The 22,849-nt window shown below is 40.2% G+C and overlaps 1 protein-coding gene across 5 annotated transcripts; it reads right to left on the bottom strand.

Moving 5' to 3' along the window:
* Positions 1-7,290: 7,290 nt before the first annotated feature.
* LOC120238142 (HLA class II histocompatibility antigen, DO beta chain) lies at positions 7,291-21,286 on the bottom strand. Of its 5 annotated transcripts, none has more exons than XM_039241740.1 (6): positions 21,146-21,286; positions 17,673-17,942; positions 16,890-17,211; positions 16,348-16,458; positions 16,062-16,093; positions 7,291-7,304 (listed from the first exon to the last, which is right to left on the bottom strand). In XM_039241740.1, exons 1-4 carry the CDS (start codon positions 21,270-21,272, stop codon positions 16,350-16,352), a joined length of 828 nt encoding a protein of 275 aa, XP_039097671.1. In that variant the 5' UTR covers positions 21,273-21,286; the 3' UTR covers positions 7,291-7,304; positions 16,062-16,093; positions 16,348-16,349. The 5 variants fall into 5 exon arrangements, with proteins under 5 accessions (XP_039097671.1, XP_039097669.1, XP_039097670.1 ...); XM_039241738.1 differs by lacking the exon at positions 7,291-7,304 and adding an exon at positions 15,278-15,888 and having other exon boundaries at positions 16,930-17,211; XM_039241739.1 differs by lacking the exon at positions 7,291-7,304 and adding an exon at positions 15,855-15,888.
* Positions 21,287-22,849: the final 1,563 nt, after the last annotated feature.

Here is a 22,849-nt window from a genome sequence, read left to right as displayed (position 1 = left end):
TCTGCTAAATGTAATTAAGACTGATGGAAATAAGGAAACAACTCTGTATGTAAAAAAGTAAGTATGTAAGAAAGATATAAGAAATGGAAATACATCTTTATTGTAAGTAAAATAAGTAATTTTGTCCTAAATGACACTGGTTATTTGGAGACAAATGGCTTGGGACAGAATCTAAATGCAAAGGAAAGTTGTAGAAGGTTCATGAAGGGAAATCTTTAAAAAGAAAGTTTATATATAGTCAGGATGGACTAAGGTTAAAATGAATGGATTTTAAAAGTACACTGGTTTAAGATTAAAATTCCTCCTCCTTTAGGATGAGCACTAGGTGTTATATGGAAACCAACTTGACAATAAACTGTTAAAAATTTTAAAAAAAATTCCTCCTCCTTTAATTCAAAGGCTGGGAAAATGATGGCAATACCCTTGGTGCCAGCCTCCAAATCCTCCACATTTATGTTGTTCCTGTTTAGCAGAGGAATGGATGTTTATGCCATATGAGGGATGGATGATATATGAAGGGCTTTTACTGAGATACATAGGAGCTTTGTTACCATTGGATGCTGAAAATGGATGTCCACATGGCAGGAATGTATTTATGAGAGCAGTAAGAAAAAGGCAGGGGAATAGACCTTGACTTTGGCCCTTTAACCACTCCCCTAAATGACCGATGATCAATATGTAAATTACTGTCGGGCCAAAATAAAATTAGTGCATCCTATGACAACCAGGAAAGCCTGGTTTCATTATAGTCCATACCCCCAAGGTCCTGTGGGCAGGAAATGAGTGGTAGAAGAAGTTGGGGAAGACCAGGTCAGCTCCTGGAAGTAGGGTCAAGCCTGGGTAAGAATGACTACTCCCAGCATCTTGTGAGACTGGGCTTTTGGCTACCAGTCACATAACCAGCCAAAATGCTGGGCCAGGAGATGAGATTTCTCTTGGCCAGCTATAGGAATGAGTTAAGGGACATCTTTATTCCTTTTTCCTATAGGTGGGTAATTCCCCAACCGAGGCCATTCCCTTGGAATGTATTATGACTCATTTTCTTGTGCACAAAGGCTTGGCCCCAATACAAATTGGAGGAGGAAACCTGGCCACAGGAAAGAAATATCAATTATAATACTATCCTACAACTGGACTTGTTTTGCAAATGGTAAGGGAAATGGGGAGAAGTCCTCTATGTTCACTGTTTTGGGGCCTTAAAAAATTGAGATATATGTAAATAATTTTAGGTGAATCCTGATTTAATAGTAACTCTTTCTGAAGTCCAGCAATCAGGAGGGGACACAATTAAGGGCCCCTTACCTGTATCCAAAGCAGATCTAGAGAAAGAGGAAGGGAAATCTTGCACCTCAACCTCCTCCTCCTCTTCAGGTCCTTAATCTATATAAAAAGTGCAATTCTGCTCCCTGCTGCCCACCTTATCCAGGCCCTCCCCATAATGTAAGAGGCATGTTTCCTGAAGCTAGAATGCCAGAAGGAGAAACCTTTTACACTACAAGGCTTAAGACAGATGAAAGAAGATCTAGGTAAATTTTCTGAATGGATAAGTATATAGAGACTTTTCAGAATATTTCATATGTTTTTGAGTTGAGCTGGAAAGACATAATGCTTTTGTTAAATCAGAATCTTAGTAAGATAGAAATTATAGGGTTCAGGCAGCAGCTAAGAGATATGGGGATGAGTAACTCATTAATTACCAAGCTCCCTACTGGAGCTTAGGCATTTCCACCTCAAGATCCTAATTGGGACTATGACCATTGCTTTGGGGAATGCTATCACTACCACTCCCAAGCTTGCATTTTAGAAAAAAAAAAAGAAAAAAAGAAATCTAAGATTAAGCCTTTAAATTATGCTAAATTAGCCACTATTTTACAAACACAGAATGAGAGCCCAATGGCCTTCCTGGAGAAGTTGAGGGAGGCTCTCATTAAATATATGACTATCTCCCCTAACACTCCTAAGGCTGAGATTATTTTAAAGGGCAAATTTGTCACTCAATCAGCCCTAAATATTCCAAGGAATATGCAAAAATTGGCTGTTGGCCCGGAAGGGACCCTGTAGGAGCTCTTACAAGCTGCCAACCAGGAATATTACAACCAAGATGAAGAGAAAAAAACAAAACAAACAGGAAAGGAGGCTTAAAAAAAATCTGAGGCCTTAGTCGTAGCCTTACGTACTATGTCAGACTAGACTTCCCGAGGTCCTGGGACCAAATGTCACCTATGTGGCCATTCAGGGCACTGGAAACAAGACTGCCCTCAGAAGAGACAACAGAAGTCAAAGCCTCGTGGTCCACGCCCCTTGTATGGAGACAATCACTGCAAGCCTGAAAGTCCTCAGGGACCCCTATCTATGAGGGCTCAGATAACCAGTGTCCTAGAAAGGGACTGATGGGCCTGGGGCTCTTCGTGATGGCTCTTGGGAATCAACTGTCTGCTGGAAACCCAGAGCCTGGGGACCTCTGGATATAGGAGAAAAAAAAAATCAGTTGATTTCCTTCTTGATCCTGGAGCCACCTTTTCTGTCCTCCTTTCCACTTCTACCCAACTATGCAAACCCAGCATAACAATCAGAGGCGTCTCCAGAAAACTCATGACTAAGCTTTTCTCTCAGCCCCTGGGATGTATATGGGGAAACCTAATTTTTTCTCATTCTTCCCTGATAATGCCAGAGAGCCTTAATCCCTGGCTAGGAAGGGACATTATAATTGAATTAGAGACTATAGTGTTACTAGCTCCAGAACAGATCAACAATTGCATAAGTTTTAAAAAAATTACTGGATATTATAGACTGTGGATACCGGGGTTCAGGAAAACAGCTCACCTGCTATATCCATTATTGAAGGAGACTCAATCCCACCTAATCTCCCAACGTAATGAACTGGGTCTGACTTATGGACACTGTCTCCAGCCCTTGAAATGGTTACAAACAGAGCAGGGGCAATAACTATTACCTAGCTCGCAGAGCAAGAAGATCATTAAAGTACTGCATCGGGCCTTTCATTTAGGGAGGGATGAAACTTATCAAATGGCGCAAAAGATGTTTACTTGGAAAAAAAATGTGTCAAGGACATTTCAACAAGCAGTAGCAGCCTGTAAAGTTTGTCTTAGAAACAATCCCCTCAACCACAAACTTACTCTCCCCGGCAACCAAGAAACTGGAGGCTATCCAGAGGAAGACTGACAATTAGATTTCACTCATGTGAAGGTCAAAAGGATTCCAACATTTGTTGGTATGGGTTGATTCTTTTACTAATTGGGTAGAGGCCTTCTCCTGCAAAACGGAAGAGGCACAAGAAGTAATAAAAGTTCTGCTTTATAAAATAATACTTGAGTTTTATAAAATAAAATTTTACTTATCTAAAAATTTACAAAGTAATAATGGTAAGTGACTGCCTTGGCTCTCTCTATGGTAGGATTCCTGGCTCTTGGAAAAGTTTTACACCTCAAAATAAAACAGTCTGCTGATACTCAGCAAAACTATACATAGCACCTCACAAGCATTAGATGCTTTAAAAAAAATAAAGTTAGGATCAAACTCTTGGAGAACAGAGCCACCATTGATTCCTTACTGCTCCTCTGTCACCTGGATTATGAGAGATTCCCTGACATATGTTGTTTCAATATAACTGATAATTCTCATGGAGTCTTAGACTACACCATCCCTTATCAGCTTGAAGAAACCAGAACAGTAATAGTCCCTGTTCCCTAGCAGCAGTTACAGGCCCTGTTCCAGAGGAGGAATGACTAGAGAAAGAGTGAACATTAGGCAGGAGAGATAAGGAACCTGCAGGGAGGCAGACTGCAGCTGCAAATGAGAAGCTAAAGAAGCAGATGGGGTTATCCCCTTATAAAATCTTTTATGGGTGCCCCCCCATTATCAAGGGCATGGGGGGAGGGTCTAAATAAGGTAGGCAATCTAACCCTAAGGCGACAAATGCAGGCCTTTGGCTCTACTCTAACCATCTTACACCACGGGGTTAGGGAACAAATCAACAAACGGAGGCAAAAATTAGCAGACTCGTGGAACTCTTGGAGCGACATATAAAATTGGGCATCCTGACTCCTCCCTTAGCTGGTCCTCCCCTAATGTTCTTCATAGCCCTCCTCTTTGGTCCTTGTACTCTTAATATGCTGACCAGATTTGTTTCCTCTCACCTAGAAGCTATAAAACTCCAGATGATGCACCAGTTGGGCCATTCTAGCTGTCGCTACTCTCCTTTAGATGGAGAAGAACCCTAGCTGTCACATTCCTCCCTTCGATGTCCCTGTCCAGCAGGAAAAAGCCAGAATAGCCTTCACCCCTCCTCCCATAGCAGGAAAGTGTTCCCTGGGCCCCACAAACTGATTTTCTCTAAGGCTGCTACAGCAGCTTGAGAATCAAGAGGGTGGAATGAGAAGGAAAGCTGACAAAAGCAGATTAAAAAAAAAAAAAAAAAAAAAAGCCAGCCAGATGTCCGAGGCCAGATACTCCCCTTGAATGCTTTGGCTTCTATAATCTTGCTTGCCTCTTGATCAGCCGACTACCTGTGTAGCACAACAAATAAATGCCACCCACTTTTTTCCTTGAGCCACTGCATTCCCACCCACCTGTTCAGCCCATAGAGTTTCCAGGTACTCAGAAGTGGACCAGGCATAAAAAAAACAAAAACAAAAAACAAAAAGCAAAAAAAAAAAAAACCTGCCTTTGGAGCTCAGCCTTTGGAGATGACTCTGCTGGGCCACATTGGTGCAGAATGAACAATCTCTTCTGATTCCCTGAGTGCATGTCGCTGGTCTCTTCCTGCACTCAGTATTTGCTGTAACACTAGGCCTAGGGAGTACTCATGGTGATTGGGAGACTGGCCTGGGCCCTGAAGTCACTGAGTAGCCAATTTGCCAAATGGCCTTGCTTTTTATTAACTCCTAAGGTTTAATTAACCAGATCTTGTTTTATATCTATAAGACCACTTTACAGTATATCACATTCGTCTGTGACCCAGCTCCTTATTGCTACAGCTGCAGACTTCTACAATAAAGGTGATTGCCCAAGAAGGGAGACTTGGGGGAAAGAAGACAAGCAGTGAGGGGACAAGCAAGGGAGCTTCCGTCACTGGGCTAGAAGTCTCTAGCCTCTCTTTTCCCTGCCCTGGATTTCCTTGTCCTCCATCGCTCCATTCAGAGCCCCGCAGATGACATTATGTGAGAAAGGAAGGAGACACAAAGGCTACACAGGGAAAGTCCCTTAGAAAATGCCAGATTTCCAGGGGCACCTGGGTGGCTCAGTCGGTTAAGCATCCAACTTCGGGTCAGGTCATGATCTCACAGTTTGTGGGTTTGAGCCTTGCAGCAGGCACTGTGCTGACAGCTAGCTCAGAGCCTAGAGCCTGTTTCAGATTCTGTATCTCCTTCTCTCTCTTACCCTCCCCTGTTCGTGCTGTCTCTCTCTCTCTCTCAGAAATAAATAAAACATTTTCTAAACATTTTAAAAAAGAAAAAAAGAAAATGCCATATTTCCAGGGGATTCCTTCCACACAGGAAGTTCAAAAATAAACTTAAATTTTGATCTCGATGGCCATCTGGTGGTCAAATGGCCACATCACATCTTCAGAGCACTGACTCCTATTGTTGCAAAATGAAACCGGATTCAAATTTAAGATTATAAATTTCTTTTAAGAAACAAAACAAAGGAACTGAGGAGAGAGAGACACACAGAGACAGAGAGACAGAGAGGAACCAAGAAACAGAATCATAACTGTAGAGAACAAACTAGTGGTTACCAGAGGGGAGGAGAATGGCGGATGGAGGAAATGGTGAAGGGAATTAGAGCACATTTACGAGGATGAGCACTGAGTAATGTATAGAATTGTTGGATCATTGTATTATACACCTGAAACTAACATAATACTGCATGCTAAGTATGCTGGAGTTAAGATTTTAAAATCAAATACAATGATAGTTTAAAAAAAAAGTATTGTTAAATTTCTTAACTTTTTCCAACTGGAATTTTAATGGTTAATCTAGAGTCGTGATGTGACAGTGTCCCTCATTTTGTCATAAAAACCCAATCTTCCTTCAGTTCATCCCTCACTGAGAATGCTATAGATAAGGAGATCTTGCTGCCCCAAAAGCCCACCCACAGAAGGCCTGTGACTACGTCTCCCATCTTATCTTCCCTGTCCCACAGCACACTCTGCAGCCCAACCCTATGAAGTCACCACAACTCACTAGAACCTGATGAAAACAAGAAGTCTTCCTGAGGGAACAAGGTGGCAGAAGTGCAGTTTCAGGCAAAATTCTGCCAGGAACAGGTCGTAGAAACTTATTCTCTTAGAGATCACATAAGCATAATCGATCAATAATGAATAGCAGAACATGTGGTTTTCTATGGACACCAGAGGGAGACAAGCAAACTCTTTCATTGACTATATTTCAAAAGTCATGCTCCAAATTAAGGGCAAAACACTTAACAGCTGAGGCAGGTAAGAGTAGTGTTCCTACAGGCTGCTTTTAGGCAAACAGGCTTGAACAATGGGATGCAGAATGGGCCTACAGCAACCACCTAGGGGAATACAAACAGGCCAGTCAGGTGACTCACCTCTAAATATTCATAAGCCCTAAATGACCAGTTGGGCTTCTTACAACTAGGCACAGTAACCAAAACAGGGAGAATTCCATACATCGCCATACCTCCTCATCTTCCCCTTAAAAACAGCCCTACCCAGGGGCGCCTGGGTGGCTTAGTCGGTTAAGCGTCCGACTTTCGCTTGGGTCATGATCTCGCGGTTCGTGGGTTCGAGCCCCGCGTCGGGCTCTGTGCTGACTGCCAGCTCAGAGCCTGGAGCCTGTTTCAGTCTGTGACTCCCTCTCTCTCTGACCCTCCCCTGCTCACACTGTCTCTCTCTCTCTCCTAGAAATAAATAAAACATTAAAAAAAAATTAAAAAAAAAAAACAGCCCTACCCACTGCGTCATCGAGGGCAGCTCTCCTCTGTAGTCCCGCCCACCACTCTCCTGCGGTGTATTCCACACCCACTGCCTCTTGGCAGACTCCTCTCCTCTGCGTCCTGCCCATTGCTCTCTTGCGATGATATGTAGTCAATAAATTACCATCTGCTTTGTTCTGCCCCAGGTGAATTCTTTCACCTACCATGCCTTTGGCTTCCACATTTGGAGAGCCCCTCTTCAATGGAGAGCCACCCCATTTAGACACCACCAAGTAATCCATGCTGCTGCTTACCACCCAAATAGAACATAAAGGACACAGGAGACTTATATAACCAAACTGATGTAATTGGGACCCAGGCTCCAGGAGTGCCAAACAGAGCTGCTGACAAAATCCAAAGACAGAGAGAGGAGTTGGTGGTGAAACAAGAAAAGAATTTAGTTCAATGAGGCCAACACAGGAAGACAGCACACTAGCATCTCAAAGACAGTCTCCAAAGTGGAGACAATACTTCCAGGTTTATATGAAGTTTATAAAGTCATATAAATCTTCTCTGCCTGATATCAATATTGATTATATAGTGAGAGTAATGAAAACTGTGTGATACTGCCAGGGGTACACACACATAGATCAATACAACAGAATAAAGAACCCAGAAACAGACCCATGCAACATGCTTAATTGATTTTTGAACAAAGGTGCAAAAGCAATTCAATAAAGGAAAGTAGCCTTTTATACAAATGGTGCTAGAGCAGCTAGACAATGACAGGCAAAAAAAAGTATCACATGTTAAATAAAAATGAACTTGCAGTGGCTGGGTGGCTCAGTCTGCTGAGCATTGAACATTGACTCAGGTCATGATCTTGCAGTTCATGAGTTTGAGCCCTGTGTTGGGCTTTGTGCTGACAGCTCAGAGCCTGGAGCCTGCTTCAGATTCGTGTCTCCCTCTCTCTCTCCTCCTCCCTCACTCGTGCTCTGTCTATGTCTATCTCTCAAAATAAACGAAACATTTTAAAAATTTTTATATGAACTTAAAGTGGATCGCAGACTAATTTGTAAAATTTAAAACCATAAAGATTTTAGGGAAAAGTCTTCAGGGTCTAGGGCTAAGCAAAAAGTTATACCAGACACCAGAAGCATGAGTCATAAAAGGAAAAATTATAAATTGGATTTCATCAAAATTATACCCTTTTTCTCTGCAAAAGACCCTCTTAAAATAATGAAAATACAAGACACAAACTGGGAGAAAATATTTGCAAATCACATTACTGATGAAGGACTAGATATATGTATATTTAGATATATGTAAAGAATTCTCAAAATTCAATGGTAAAAAAAACAAACAATACAATCATAAGGTAGTCAAAAGACGTAACATGACATTTCACCAAAGAGGAGATACAGATGCCAAATAAAGGTATGGAAAGATATGCAACATCATCAGCCATCAGAGAAATGCAAATTAAAACCACAGTGAGATATCACTACACATCTATCAGAAGGACTAAAATAAAAAATAAGGACAGGGGCACCTGGGTGGCTCAGCTGGTTAAGCATCTGACTTTGGCTCAGGTCATGATCTCACAGTTAGTGACTTGGAACCCTGTGTCGGGCTCTGTTGACAGCTCAGAGCCTGGACCCTGCTTCAGACTCTGTGTCTCCCTCTCTCTCTCTCTGTCCCTCACCCTCTCTCTCAAAAATAAACATTAAAAATTTTAAGAAAAATAAACAAATAAATAAATAATAAAAATAGGGGCGCCTGGGTGGCTCAGTCAGTTAAGCTTCCGACTTCAGCTCAGGTCATGATAACATGGTTTGTGGGTTTGAACCCCACAATGGGCTCTGCGCTGATGGCTAGCTGGTAGCCTGGAGCCTGTTTCAGATTCTGTATCTCCCTCTCTCTCTGATCCTCCCCTGCTCATGCTGTCTCTATCTCTCTCTCAAAAATAAATAAAATAGAAAAACAAAACAAAACAAAACAAAACAAAAAAACTGTGCAACCCAGCCGTTACACTCCTGAGCATGTATCCCAGAGAAATAAAGATCTGTGTTCACACAAAAACCTATACATGAATGTTTATAGCAGCTTTATTCACAATAGTCAAAAACTGGAAACAAACTTTGGCACATGCATAGCAAGTAATACTACCCAGCAATAAAAACAAACTAACTAAAGATACACGAAACAACCTGGATGAACCTACAGGGAATTATGTTGGGGAAAAAAAATCCAATCCCAAAAAACTATATAGGGCATGATTCTATGTATATAACATTTTTGGAATGACAAAATTATAGAAATGAAATGGATTGACGGGTCCAAGAGTTAAAGAAGGAGTGAAAAGGGAAGCAGGTGTGGCTGTTAAAAGGCAAAATGAGGGACATTGTGGTGATGGAAATGGACTGTTCCTGCACTAAATCAAGGTCACTGTTCAGACTGTGACAATTTACTATCATTTACAAGAAGTTATCTTTAGGGGAAATTGGATAAAGGATACATTGAGATCTCTCTATTATTTCTTATAAGTACATCTTATACAATTATAGCAAAATGAAATTTAATTGTCAAAAACATATTAACATTTCAAAAAACTAGGTGATAAGGTACATCCATGCACCTCTAAATACAAGTTGGTGGGGCACAATACACTAATAGTCACAAGATCTTCCTGTAATAAATGTCTGTGGCAGAGAATGTTGGGGGGAAGCACCCAAGCACTTGACATGGCTGAGAATATGAAAACCCCAAACAGTCAACAGATATTCATTGAAAACTACAGCACAGCAGTACAAGGGCAGCAGATGAAACTAGGCGGGGCCTGCCCAGTCCCACAGCAGCAGTTGAACAAAGTTCCCAGGTAAGGTTAGAGGAGGATGGAGCATTCTCACCCCTAAGAATTGTCTAAACTGACCATCAAGGAAGTTTTCCAAGGCAGGGCCTTACGCTGAGGAAAACACTGCAAGTAGTGGAATCAAAATTGAGCCAGGCAGAAATAAAGAAGAAAAAGAAGCTCAACATGAGGGATGAAAACAGAGTCTGGAACTTTCCCCAGCAAGCTGCCATATGTCTTAGCATTATGCAAAAACAACAGAAGAAAGAGCTCTGTGGAGTGGGTAAACATCCTGAAGTATGCTCCCTCCTAAAACTCAAGGAGATTAATTCCATATAAAAAGAACCACAGAAAAGGACTGACGGTGTACCTTTTACAAAGTTAGTATAAATGTGAAGAGAATAAAATCCTTACAGACAATCAAAGCACATCAGAAAAATCATGCTACCAAAAATTCTAAGCTACAATCTATTTCAAAACAAACTAAACATCATTAAGAAAGTATTAAAAGATATGAAATAACAACATAAATCATACTTAGAAAATTTCAACATAGAAAAATATTATAAGCTGTACTAAATATTGCTTCAATAGCAATCATACAACATATAAGTGTAACAAAATAACATACATATACCTTAAATTTATAAAATATAACATGGCAAATTTATCAAATAAGAAAATAATAATAATTTTTTAAAATTTTAGAAATATTGGGGAGCCTGGGTGTCTCAATCAGTTAAGCATCCAACTTCTGCTCAGGTCACAATCTCGAGGTTTGTGAGTTCGAGCTCTGCATTGGGCTCTGTGCTGACAGCTCAGAGCCTGGAGCCTGCTTCAGATTCTGTGTCTCCCTCTCTCTCTCTGCCCCTCCCCTGCTCCTGCTCTGTCTCTCCTAAAAATAAATAAGCATTAAATTTTTTTTTAATTTTAGAAATATGGTTACAGTACTCAAGAGATAACATGAAATAAAATCCACTTCAGAAATGAAGACTAATCTAGAAAGAAAAGAAAAACAAATAGACACAATAATGAAAGCGTCAACAGAAAGAAGTTAAAAAGAAAATTTTTAAAAGAAAAGAGAAATGAGAGAGAATTCAAAAGAAAATGACAAATACTGAAGATACGGAAAAAGGAAAAAATCTAATATGTAAATGATGGAATTTCTTAAAAAGGAAAACAAAAGAAAATACTAAAATATATAACTCAATAAAACATTCCAAAGATTAAAAAAAAAAGTTGAACCATATATTGAAAGACTATATGGCTTATTTGAGAAACTTATCCAGATGACCAAAAACCAAGATATATCCTAATAAAATTTTTGGACATTAAAGAAAAAGAAAATGCTACTTAGGCATCTCAGCAAAAACAATAACTGACTTAATAATTAGATTATCATCAGACTTTTGGTAGCAATGTTATGTGAAAATGAAGTAACATTATTAAGGTATCCAAGAGCAGAAAATAAAACAAAGGTTTTTATAACCAACAAAACTGAATGGAAGTCTATTAAATATAAAGACTTCCCTGAGCTCTTCTTAGGGAAAGAGCTTCAAACAATCACAATGATTATATCAGTAGTCCACCATTTTTGGTATCATGGCCCCTTTGCATTCTTAAGAATTACTGAGAACTCCAAAGAGCTTTAGTTTATATAGGTTATGTCAAGCGATATTAATCACTTTAGAAATTAAAACTGAAAAACTTTTAATATTTCTTTGTTGAAAGAACAGTGATAAACCCATTATATATTAATATAAATAACATTTATAAAAAGTAGCTATATTTTCTAGCACAAAAATATGGTGAGAGAAAATGAATTATTTTACATTAAAGGAATCTTTTTAATATCTCACTCAGGAATGATTCACTTGGTCATGTACTCTTCTACATTCAATCTGTAATATGTTATTTTAGTTAAAATGCATGAAGAAAATGTGGCCTCACTCAGATATGTAGTGGGAAAGAGGGGGAGAATTTTAATAACCTTTCAGCTATTGTGTATTCTTCTTTGATAAGATATTACAACTCAACAAATGGTAAATCTTTACAAATCAGTTGTAATGTGGAATCTGAAATCTTATCAGTGGTCTTTTCATGTTATGTTATGTTAAAATTCATTGGTCTACCTTGCACTTTGAGTGGACCTTCTATTAATGATAATTTTGCAGTATTACACATTGATCATTTGGAACGGGGTTCACATGGTTATGTGGATCTCCAAAATTTTGACACAGTTCACTAAACAATATGAAAAATCATATTTGGTAATATCACCATCAATCTCATCCAAAAATCTTTATTTTTTTTAATGTTTTTTATTTATTTCTAGGAGAGAGAGCAAGACAGCGTGAGCATGGGAGGGTCAAAGAGAGAGGGAGTCACAGACTGAAACAGGCTCCAGGCTCCGAGCTGGCAGTCAGTACAGAGCCCGACGCGGGGCTCGAACCCACAAACCGTGAGATCATGACCTAAGCGAAAGTCGGACGCTTAACCGACTAAGCCACCCAGGCGCCCCCAAAAATCTTTATTATGGGGAAGCTCTGGCAAACACAAGTTTTCCAAAATTTTTATTTCCTCTGGAAAATCAAATTTTCACTGTCAATATCCTTTTATTTGAAATGGAATTTCTCTTTTATTTATTTTTGAAAAAATGTCTACCAAATACCTAAGGCCAAATAACCATAATGTGTCTGTCAGTCATTTTTTCAAGAAAAATGACAGACCATTAGAAAAAGAAGAGGTGGCTAGTTTCACCTACAACTCAAGCAATTACACAGTGCTTTTCCATAAAGTAAATGCCTTCCCATGACTTTGCAGGAGAAATGCTAGTTTGTCACACTATATATTAAAAAGGTGCCTACTTGATATTCAAGAGTTGGTAAAAACTAATGATTAATTATTGCTTCATCAAGGCTATCTTTAAGTGAAACTGGCATTTTTGAGAATTTTTCACTGCAAGTGCATGGCAATCAAGAATATCATGACTACTTAGGCAGAGAAGGACAAATACCATATGTTTGCATGTATAGGAAGATTAGAAGAAACTTAACAGAGGACCATGGGGGAGAAGAAGGGGGGAAATAGTGCGAGAGAGGGAGAGAGGCAAGCCATGAGAGACTCTTGAATGCTGAGAACAAACTGAGGACTGATGGGGGTGGGGGAAGGGGGGGATGGGCATGGAGGAGGGCACTGTGGGGATGAGCACTGGGTGTTATATGAAAACCAACTTGACAATAAACTATTTGGAAAAAAAAAAGAATATCATGACTACTTATATACAGGGTTTTTTTTTTAGATGTTAACTGAATTTATTGTGATCACTTTCTAATACATACAAATATTCAATCATTACATTGTACACCTGCAACACTGCAACGTGATGTCAGTTACACATTAACAACATCAGCAACAACAGTGGTGATGATGATGAGGGACAGTTCATTCACAACACTGGCGCAGGTCTTAGTCACAAGTATCACGGGCCCAGATGTGAATTGCAGGCATTCTCTAAAGCACCAAAAGTTTTACCCACTGTAGGTTTTGCATCATCGATACAAATACAGTGAAAACAGTTAATAAGGTCTTATTATTATTATTATAAAAATAGTTTTGACCTTTCAGACTTCCCAAAAGGGTCTCAAGGACCTCCAGGAGTCCTTCGACCACAACAGGAGTACCACTGCGCTTGAAGGACACTGACATAAGGAATAGTAGTCATCATGAAACATGTTATCACTCACAGAACTGAGACTAAAAAGGGAGTGGGTATCCTCTGTAATGGCATATGATCCATAATATAAAAATATAGGACAACTATAAAAAGAAAAGATGAGGAGGAGAACAGAGGCAAAAGGTATATTAACTGTTTTCAGTGATAATGTTGGTGGTTGTAGTATATCATTATCCTCAGACTGCTGTGTGTGTTCATTCAGGAAAAGCAAATGAGTACAGGTGGATAATCTAATTGTATGTCTCCTCGAGTGTTTGAAAACCAGAACTCTTGATGTGGAAGAAAGGAGACACAACTGTAATATAGAAGAGATTAATTTTTTATTTGTCTATACATAAACTCTGTGCTTCTATAAATATGAACATTGCATATAAAAATTTATATTTCCACCAAAAAGTCTTGATATAATGATGAATTCCTAACTCCAGATTATGGTCTTAGTGACATTTCCCACTAAAATAAGCCGGGGCTTTCTAAAACAATAGCTGATTGCAAGTCTGAGCAGGAAACATACAGAATAAACCTGGAACATCTTTGCATACAGATAACAAAGAAATGATCAAAAGACTTATGTCAAAAGGACTCAAGAGCAACTTGAAGACTTTTCCATGCACCTAAGATATGATTGAACTCATGGCTAAAAACTGCCATGAGTTAAAATCCCTCAAATACATTTAAATCCTTAAATTTATAATGATACAAAAAATAAAGGTAAAAAGTAAAACCTAATTGCCCATCTTTGGAAAATAGTAGAAAACAAATTCATTAACCTGAAAATTAATGAAGTGAAAGAGATAAAACACTGATCCTTTCTTTCCACTGTATCACTGGGCAACCCACCAGTAAATGAAGAGAAGTGTCTCTTTACAGAAGCAATAAAGCATATAAATGAAGAAGGAATGATAGAATTAGGTCATCCCCATTCTACAATCTATAACTCCCAGTGAATTTAAGGGCCTCAGCAATGAGCACCAAAGGTGACTCCATCATTAAAAGAGACAAAATGGACAGTTTGTGCCTCATGGTAAAAAAAAACACACCTCCACCTACAGACTCACCAAGAAATTAAACCTGTCTATCCAGCCTCTGCATCCATTTGCCAACTTGCAGGAAACACAGAGCACAGCAGGGCATGCCAAACGGCACCATGTGCATGCAATCAGTAAAATCTAGACTATGGAAAACTCTGTAGGTCAAATGGCTCAGGCTTTTCAACATATTAATCATAAGGGGGGCAAGGAGGATGGAGAGAAATAGTAAAGTATGAGACATAAAAGACAACTAAGTTGGGGCACATGGGTGGCTCAGTCAGTTGAGTGTCCAACTTCAGCTCAGGTCCCAATTCATGAGTTCGAGCCCCATGTTGGACTCTGTGTTGACAGCTCAGAGCCCGGAGACTGCTTTGGATTCTGTGTCTACTTCTCTCTCAATCTCTCTCTCTCTCTCTCTGTCCCCCCACCTCCTTCCCCTGCTTGTGCTCTCTCTCTCTCAAAAATAAATAAATAAACATTTTAAAAAATATTTAAACAGTGATTACTCTAACAGAATGCAATTACTTTTTTCTAAAGTTTATTTATTTTGAGAGAGAAAGAGGGAGAGAGAGAGAGAGAGCGCGTGCACAAGCGGGGGAGGGGCAGAGAGAGGGAGAGAGCAGGCTCTGCACTGTCAGCACAGAGCCCAAGGTAGGGCCCAGTCTCAGGAACGATGAGATCATGACCCAAGCCAAGAGTGGGACGCTTAACCAACTGAGCCCCCCAGGCCTCCCAGAATATAATTATTTTTGAGAGGAGGGAGAAGAGGTTGCTTGGCATAAAGTACATGGAAACTCCTGCCCTTCCTGGTAAAGTTCTATTTCTTGACCTGAGTGGTGATGACAGGAGTTTTGCCTTAAATAATTAATTCTACATTTTGTGTGGTTATCTGTATCTCAGTTTTATTTTACAATATAAAGTTCATAAAACAGTGAAAAGGAAATTGTGCCTCTAGCATTTGTCTTCTGGAAACAGTGGAGAGCGCAGTTGGAAAGAGGAAGACATGCAGATAACTCACAAAGTTAGGGCTGGACCATAGGAGGTACATAGGTTAGGGCTGGTGGGAGTCAGCTTTGGGGGGAATTTCTGCATTTCTGCACACTGTCCTTGGAAATGGGGACTAATGGAACATGCAAGGAGGAGGAAGAAGGACAGAAGCATGAGAGATGATCTCAGAACACAGAACTCTAGAATCAGGTCAGGTCTCCTCCAAGGACTCATTAGAAGTAACTCCAGAACACAGACCTCATGAGAGTGTTTCACTCAATCATTCGGACTCAAGTCATTCAGTGCTATTTCAGTCTCCAGGGCAAGAAGCTCCGATTGGGACCTTAGCACGGCTCTGGTGAGGGAACTGCTCTTGAGACCTGCAGGAGCAGTGACCCAAGTTGCAGGAGGGACTCCACCCTCCCATTTCAGAAACTCAGCACCCAGACCACCCAGCCAGAGCCACCCTCACACCCTACCCTCAAGACCTCTCCCTCTGGCCAAAGCACTGGGACAACAATTGGCCACCCAAAGAAAAGGAAGAAGACATTACCTCATCAGCAGACAACTGAGTCTTCACATATCCTGGAATGAGAGGAAAGAAATAGAATGCCCCCAGTTAGGACCAAATGTTGTGATGATCCTGAAGGGTAGGGGATGAATTGAACTATCAGAACTCCAGTTCTGCTGACCCTCTGAGATGTTTCTGGCTTCAGAAAGGACTATCCTGTTGATCGCTGAGAAGCACAATCACCTTTCCCTGCCTCGTATCTTTGAAGTTAAGGGAAGTGGGAGAGGCTATGGGGCAGGTGGCAGGGGACTCCAAAGAAGCTCATTACCTTTATGAGCCCTGAGGCAGATGACAGTCCCCACCAAAAGGAAGATCAGCCCAAGCAGGAAAGCTGCAATTCCACTTAGCATCTTTCTCCAAGAATATGCAGACTGAGCTCCTATGGGAAACAGGTCTTAAAATTAGTAAAAAGCTCCCAATGTTTGGTGGGAGCCTTCCTGAAATCCCAGAGCCCATACTGGACACCAAATCAAATGCTATCTAGAGAAGAAATACATTTAGAAATGGTTCTTTGAAGCCAAGGTTTGCACCCATGAAGTTTCTGCTTCTGAATCTTGCAGCCTGTAAGAATGCCCCCTAAAATACTAAGACAAAGTATTAGAGGATACTAGATCCCAAAGTTGGAAATAAGTGATGAGGTGATTAGATCTCTTTATTTCTTGGCAAATAATAGATATCTGTCATGTTTTCTCCCACCGTAACCCAAGGACCTCAAATTCCATGACTCCTCAGATCAGGGGAAAGAAGAATGAGTATTGGGATCAATATGAATGCAGAGGTAACACAGGCTGTGGGCTGAGTCAACATCACCCTGTGTCTGGCCCAGAGAGCACAAGAAGCTGATTCTCACTCCACTCCACAGAAATAGGGCTCAGCAGGCTGGGATGATTAACAAGGCAGGTGTAGACATCTCCAAGTTCAGGAGTCATTTCCAGCATCACCATTGTCTGAAAGGTCCAGTCTCCATTACTGATAAGGCCAGTGGACATCACCCCCACTCTCTCCTGCTGCCCATTCCGGAACCATCTGATCTTGATGTCCCCTGGATAGAAACCTGTCACAGAGCAAAGCAGCATATTGTGGTGCTGCAGGGATGGGGTCTTCTCTGGATACACCGTCACCTCTGGTTGCACTGGGAAGGGAGAGAAAAATGAGACATTATGAAGGAAAACCACTATGCCAGGACAGAGGTTCCTTGAAAGACAATCTCTGCCCCTAATCTTCTCACATCACCCAAGTGAAAAATGGAAATGTGGGGAAATCTCTGCCCCCAAGACTCAGAAACTGGGTATGTCAATGCCCCAAGGATGAGTTGCCTTGTCAGATACTCCCACAATTACCCCCTCTATTTGAGAGCCCACTAGTCTTTAAAGTCTCTGAGAATTTGCGGGGGTCTGGGACCAAGACCATAGTGACCTGGCCTGTGAGAATAATGAATGAATCACAACTGGGGCCAGAACGTATACAGACTCCCCTTCTTACAAGTCATTTATCCTGAAGTAGGAAATTGCCCATCATAAGGAAGTAGTGCCCATGATCATGTTCACATGTAGGAGATTCCTGAACCCCACCAGACCTCACCTTTCATCTCACCTTTTCTCCCCACTGTGAAAGGTGCACCCAGCTTGTAGTTATGCCTGCAGAGTGTATCCACAGAAGCTCTAATCCTCTCTAATATATCTGGCCGATTGTTCCACAGCTCAGCATCAGGCTTCCCCAGCTCTGTCAATGCCACAAACATTCCCACATCACTGTCGAAATGTGCATACTCTTCCAAGTTAAAAATGAATCTCACCACAAACTGCACCTTCTCTGTCCCATTGGTGAAGTAACAGTCAGCCTTTGCCTGAATCACAAAATCTTCTGGAAAATTAAAAAAAAAAAAAAAGACTATAAACCTACCCTCCCTTTTAGGAACCCATTCGTGGTAAATTATGCCAGACCATATGTATTTGACAGGAGGCTACTTCAAAGTAGCCTCTTCTCCCCTAGGTCCCACCCTGGTTCTTTTTAGCAAAGACACATCCATCATGGAAAGCAGCCTGAGACCCATCCTACAGGGCCAGCCACACAGAAGATGTATAATCCAAAAAAGGCAAGCCAAAAGGAGAGTCCCAAGAGACATAAACATTCATTCCATAAATATTTGTTGACCATTTGTGTTTTGCTGTCACTGTGCTTGGTTTCTCCAAGCCAAGCTTTCAGAAGCCCAAGACTTTAACTCCCTTTGTTATCAAGTCAAAAAGATCCATCCCCATATGGAGTAATTCAACAGTACTCTTGCCCATAACAGGTTCATTCTATACATTCATTCTGGAGCAGAGTGAAGGAGTGATGGAGGTGGGGAAAGAAATGCAGACTCCATACACGTTTGATGTGAAACTAACTCCCCTTCCACTTTTCACTCACTATGGGTTTTCTCCAAGAATTTCCGTTTGGACCTTTCCCCTTGCACTTTTACTTAGACTTCACCTCTCTGTTGGCTCTAATAAGGTAATGATTTCATTACCTTTGTTAGTGTTAAGTAAAATAATACTAATCCATGGCTCGAAGATTAATACTGCCATCAGCATCATTGGCACTATACCTACCATACCAGTAATTACAACAACATGGTGACAGAAAATATATAGTTAGCTTAAACCCTCTTTGGCAATTTTTACATGAAGTACTGCCATTAAAGGTGTAATAAAAAATCTAATTCCATGGTCCATTATGATTTTCTACTTTCAGAGCACCTTACTAATATTGATAGTGATTAGCTTGAGCTACATATTATTTGATATAATGTCTACTCTGCTCTTCTTTAATGTAATTTAACATTCAAAAATTATGTAATCTGTCCTCATAGGTAAGAAAAAGTATAATTCTTATTTGCTGAACACACAGTGTGCTATGGTCTGAGTGTTTATGCCCCTCCCACCAAATTCTTCTGTTGATATCCTAACTCCCAACGGTGATATTATTAGTAGGATGTGCCTTTGAGGGGTGTTTGGGTCATGAGGGTGGAGCCCTCTCTCATGAATGGGATTAACCTTATAATGGGGGCTCCAGAGAGATCACAAGCCCCTTCCACCACATGAGAACACAAGAAGAAGGTGCCAGCTATGAACTAGAAAGAGAGTTTTCATCAGAACACACCCATACTGAGGTGTCTGGGTGGCTCAGTCGGTGAAGTGTCTGACTTTGTCACGTGATCTCATGGTTTGTGAGTTCAAACCCTCAGTCGGGCTCTGTGCTGGCAGCTCAGAGCCTGGAGCCTGTTTTGGATTCTGTGTCTCCCTCTCTCTTCCCCTCTCCTGTTCACCTCTCTGTCTCTCTCTCAAAAATAAGTAAACATTAAAAAATTAAAAACCAATCAATCAATCAATAAGAACACAGCCATACTGACACCTTGATCTTAGACTCTCTGGCCTCCAGAACTGTGAGAAATAAATTTCTGTTGTTTATAAGTCACCCAGGCTGTGGTATTTTGCTACAGTCATCAGAATGGACTAAGATACAATGATAAGACACAATGGACTAAGACACTTCATAGATTTGAAGATCTGAAAAATCTTGAACAACAAACTGGTAAATGGTCCTGGGTTATGTTTCAGTCGATTTGAGTTCTAGTTCTGTATCTGGTAGTTTTACATAGAACCACTTACACTCCCTGACCTGTTTTCCGCTGATAACAACACTGAAGTAGATCTCAAAAGCATAGTGTTAACAAAGAAAAGAAACAGAATGTGATTCAACACACAATGACATTTATTAAGATTTTAAAATATACATGAAAAAAATGCTAAATATTCTTAAAGGCCATCTCATAGTTAAAGACACATTAGAATGATTCTCTAAGGAAAGGTGGGTGTGGAAATGGAGACGAGGGACGAGGAGGGACTCCTTGCACCGACAAATGATAACAAAGTGCTGTGAATTCATTGGGTAAGATTAATGTGATTCTGTGCACCTGAGAACAATAGTTATAAGAGGAAATTCAAATGGGTTAATAATGCAGGTTGGCCAAAAAAGTCCTCCCTGAAGAAATGGGATGAGTTAAGGCTTCAAAGATAATAGTTACTGATCTGAATTGTAAATTTGCTCTCATTTCTCAACTCCTCCTCTGCAAGCTACTGAGCTGAGCGCTGAGCATAAGGATGACAGCATCCTTCCTGGGTCAGCCATACTCATCTCTTAGTAGCTAAAGTCAGCTCTAACCTCCAATGCTCTTCCTTCTTATGGTTTAAATCAGAAAAAAAATTATTTTTTAGTCAGATTTGTGTCAGATTTAAGATCTGCACTGATTTTTTTTTTCATCTGTGTTGCTTAATGGACATCATAAACTCAGAGAAGTTTCTATTCTCAAAGAACAAAGATCTTCCACCTACCCCACCCTCCCAAGTCTGTTCCTCTTTTATATCTAATGAAACTTTGACATTCAAACAAGTTCTGTTTTTAGTACATTACATCCTGTTTTCTGCTGATAACTATGTTTTCAAGGTGTAATATTGCCTCATGTTTGTACAGCCTATCTTCTCAGCTAGAAAAATAAAAGCAATAAATACATGTACTTAGTAGCCTGAGGATAGCCTGAGGAGGATAATGAATTCAACTTCTCTTATTTCTCAAAACTGCTTAATAAATGCCAAAAGAAGAAAGCTTTGTTTCCAATTTCATTTGTCCATGTGTATCCCAATTGGATAAATATAAAAACAGTCACAATCATCAGAGCAAACTCCTGCCTCAACAAATGGCAGCTATTCTCAGACTGCCTCCAGTTTATATAGTTCTTGAGATGGACATTGATACAATAAGAGTCCTAAGCAAGAAAAAATGTTTCCCTTCTTCCTGTTACCCTACTCCTTGAATCTGCAACCCTGGCACAGGAAGTTCCTTTTCCCAGAAGTCCACTGTGTGTTGTAAAGAGAGGAGGCTTATTTTTCTTCCAAAGGGAAGAATATTTTGAAGCCAGAAGCCAGTTCCAGTCTGGTCTGCAGCCTGTACCCACAGGGAAGGGCATTCCTCCCTCATGCCAATTCTTGTATACACACCTGAAAAAAAAATGTTTGCTCTGTTCTTACCTGGAGAGTCTCTGCCTTGAGTCATGGAGGAATCCAGGCTACTTATACTCACTAGCAGAGCCACCATCCAAAGAACCCACCCAGAACCCATTCTGAAAGAAAAAAATAAATGAGACAGTAAAGTCATCAGCTTCTTCAGAATGGGGCTTACCCCCACAAAACTCAGTCAAAAAAGTAGTTATTAAGAGTATGAATACCTTCCTGGCCACCTCATGGTTGGAGACTCTTCACATTAATAACCAATCACAGTAGAAGAGTTTTACATCATTAGATGCTGGGTAGACTACTTCCATACCACTCAAGAATTGGTTACCTTCTTAATAACAGTAGTTTAAGGTAAACAATTTTTTAATAGTGTATATAATATGTGATTCTAGAAGAACTACACAGATTGTTTTTTATGCATTCTGCTGTCTTCTAACCAGTGAGTCTCTTCCTCCTATGGAGTGGTTGATATTGTCAATGGAGTGTGCAAATAAAGCAGAAAGTAGACACCATTCTGAAGCATTTCCCCTAAGAAGAGTTAATGAAGCAATTATCAGAGAAGAAATAGAAGAGATTGAGAATGACCTGGAGAATATGATTTCCCATAAACCAAGGGTCATAAAAAACAAAATGAAGAGAGGATTCTCAAAAGAACAAAATGCTGCAAAACATGTTCCAGAGAATAAAATATAAGAAGCATTATTGTGTTATATAATTAGTGGAGCACCGATAACCTTCACTAGGACATAAAGTGTTAAAGGTAGAAACTATATTTCAAAAGAGCAAATTGGAAATGAAGGCAACAGATATAAATAGTCCTTCAAGAGTGTTGGAAGTAAGTGACACTTGGGTGGCTCAGTCGGTTAAATGTCTAACATTTGATTTTAGCTCAGGTCATGATCTCACAGTTTGTGAACTTGAGCCCGGCACTGTCAGCATGGAGCCTATTTGGAATTCTCTCTCTCTCTCTCTCTCTCTTCTTCCCTCTCTCTCTGCCCCTCCCCAGCTCTGTCTCTCAAAATAAATAAATAAACTTTAAAAAAAAGTGTTGGAAGTGAAAACAAGGGAAAAGATGGGATTCAAACTTGAGCAAGAAGCCACACTAAAGGAAAATTATGTATAAGAAAGACCTTAACAGCTACTTGGATGATGAGTGTTAAGGAGGGCACTTGTTGGGGCACTTGGGCGGCTCAGTAGGTTAAGCATCCGACTTCGGCTTAAGTCATGATCTCAGTTTGTGAGTTCAGGCCCCGCTTCGGGCTTTATGATGACAGTTCAGAGCCTGGAGCCTGCTTCCGATTCTGTGTCTCCCTCTCTCTCTGACTCTCCCCTGCTCATGCTCTGTCTCTCTCTCTCTATCTCAAAAATAAATAAGCATTAAAATTTTTTTTAAAAAGGAAGGCACTTGCTGTGATAAGCACTGGGTGTTCTATGTAAGTAATGACCCACTGAATTCTACTCCTGAAACTAATATTACCCTGTATGTTACTAACTAGAAATTAAATAAAAACTTGAAACAAGAAAAAAAAAAGACCTTAAGTAGTTTCTCGGTAAAGTGGAAGGTATATGTATATGGGAGAAATCGAAGATAAAAAGAAGAAAAGAGAAATTACCCCCCCCCCAAATTCTTAATGGAATCCAAAGAAGGAGATTGTTAGACTTGGTGATAAAAAGGAACACTTGTTCAGAGAGACTAGAATGAAGACAGAGAGATTGGAA

The sequence above is a fragment of the Hyaena hyaena genome, unplaced genomic scaffold (genome assembly GCF_003009895.1).
Source record: "Hyaena hyaena isolate Hyena2069 unplaced genomic scaffold, ASM300989v1 scaffold_202, whole genome shotgun sequence".
NCBI classification, from domain to species: domain Eukaryota; kingdom Metazoa; phylum Chordata; class Mammalia; order Carnivora; family Hyaenidae; genus Hyaena; species Hyaena hyaena.
Note: the sequence above shows the minus strand (reverse complement) of the source record. Positions and strands in the feature narration are given on the sequence as shown.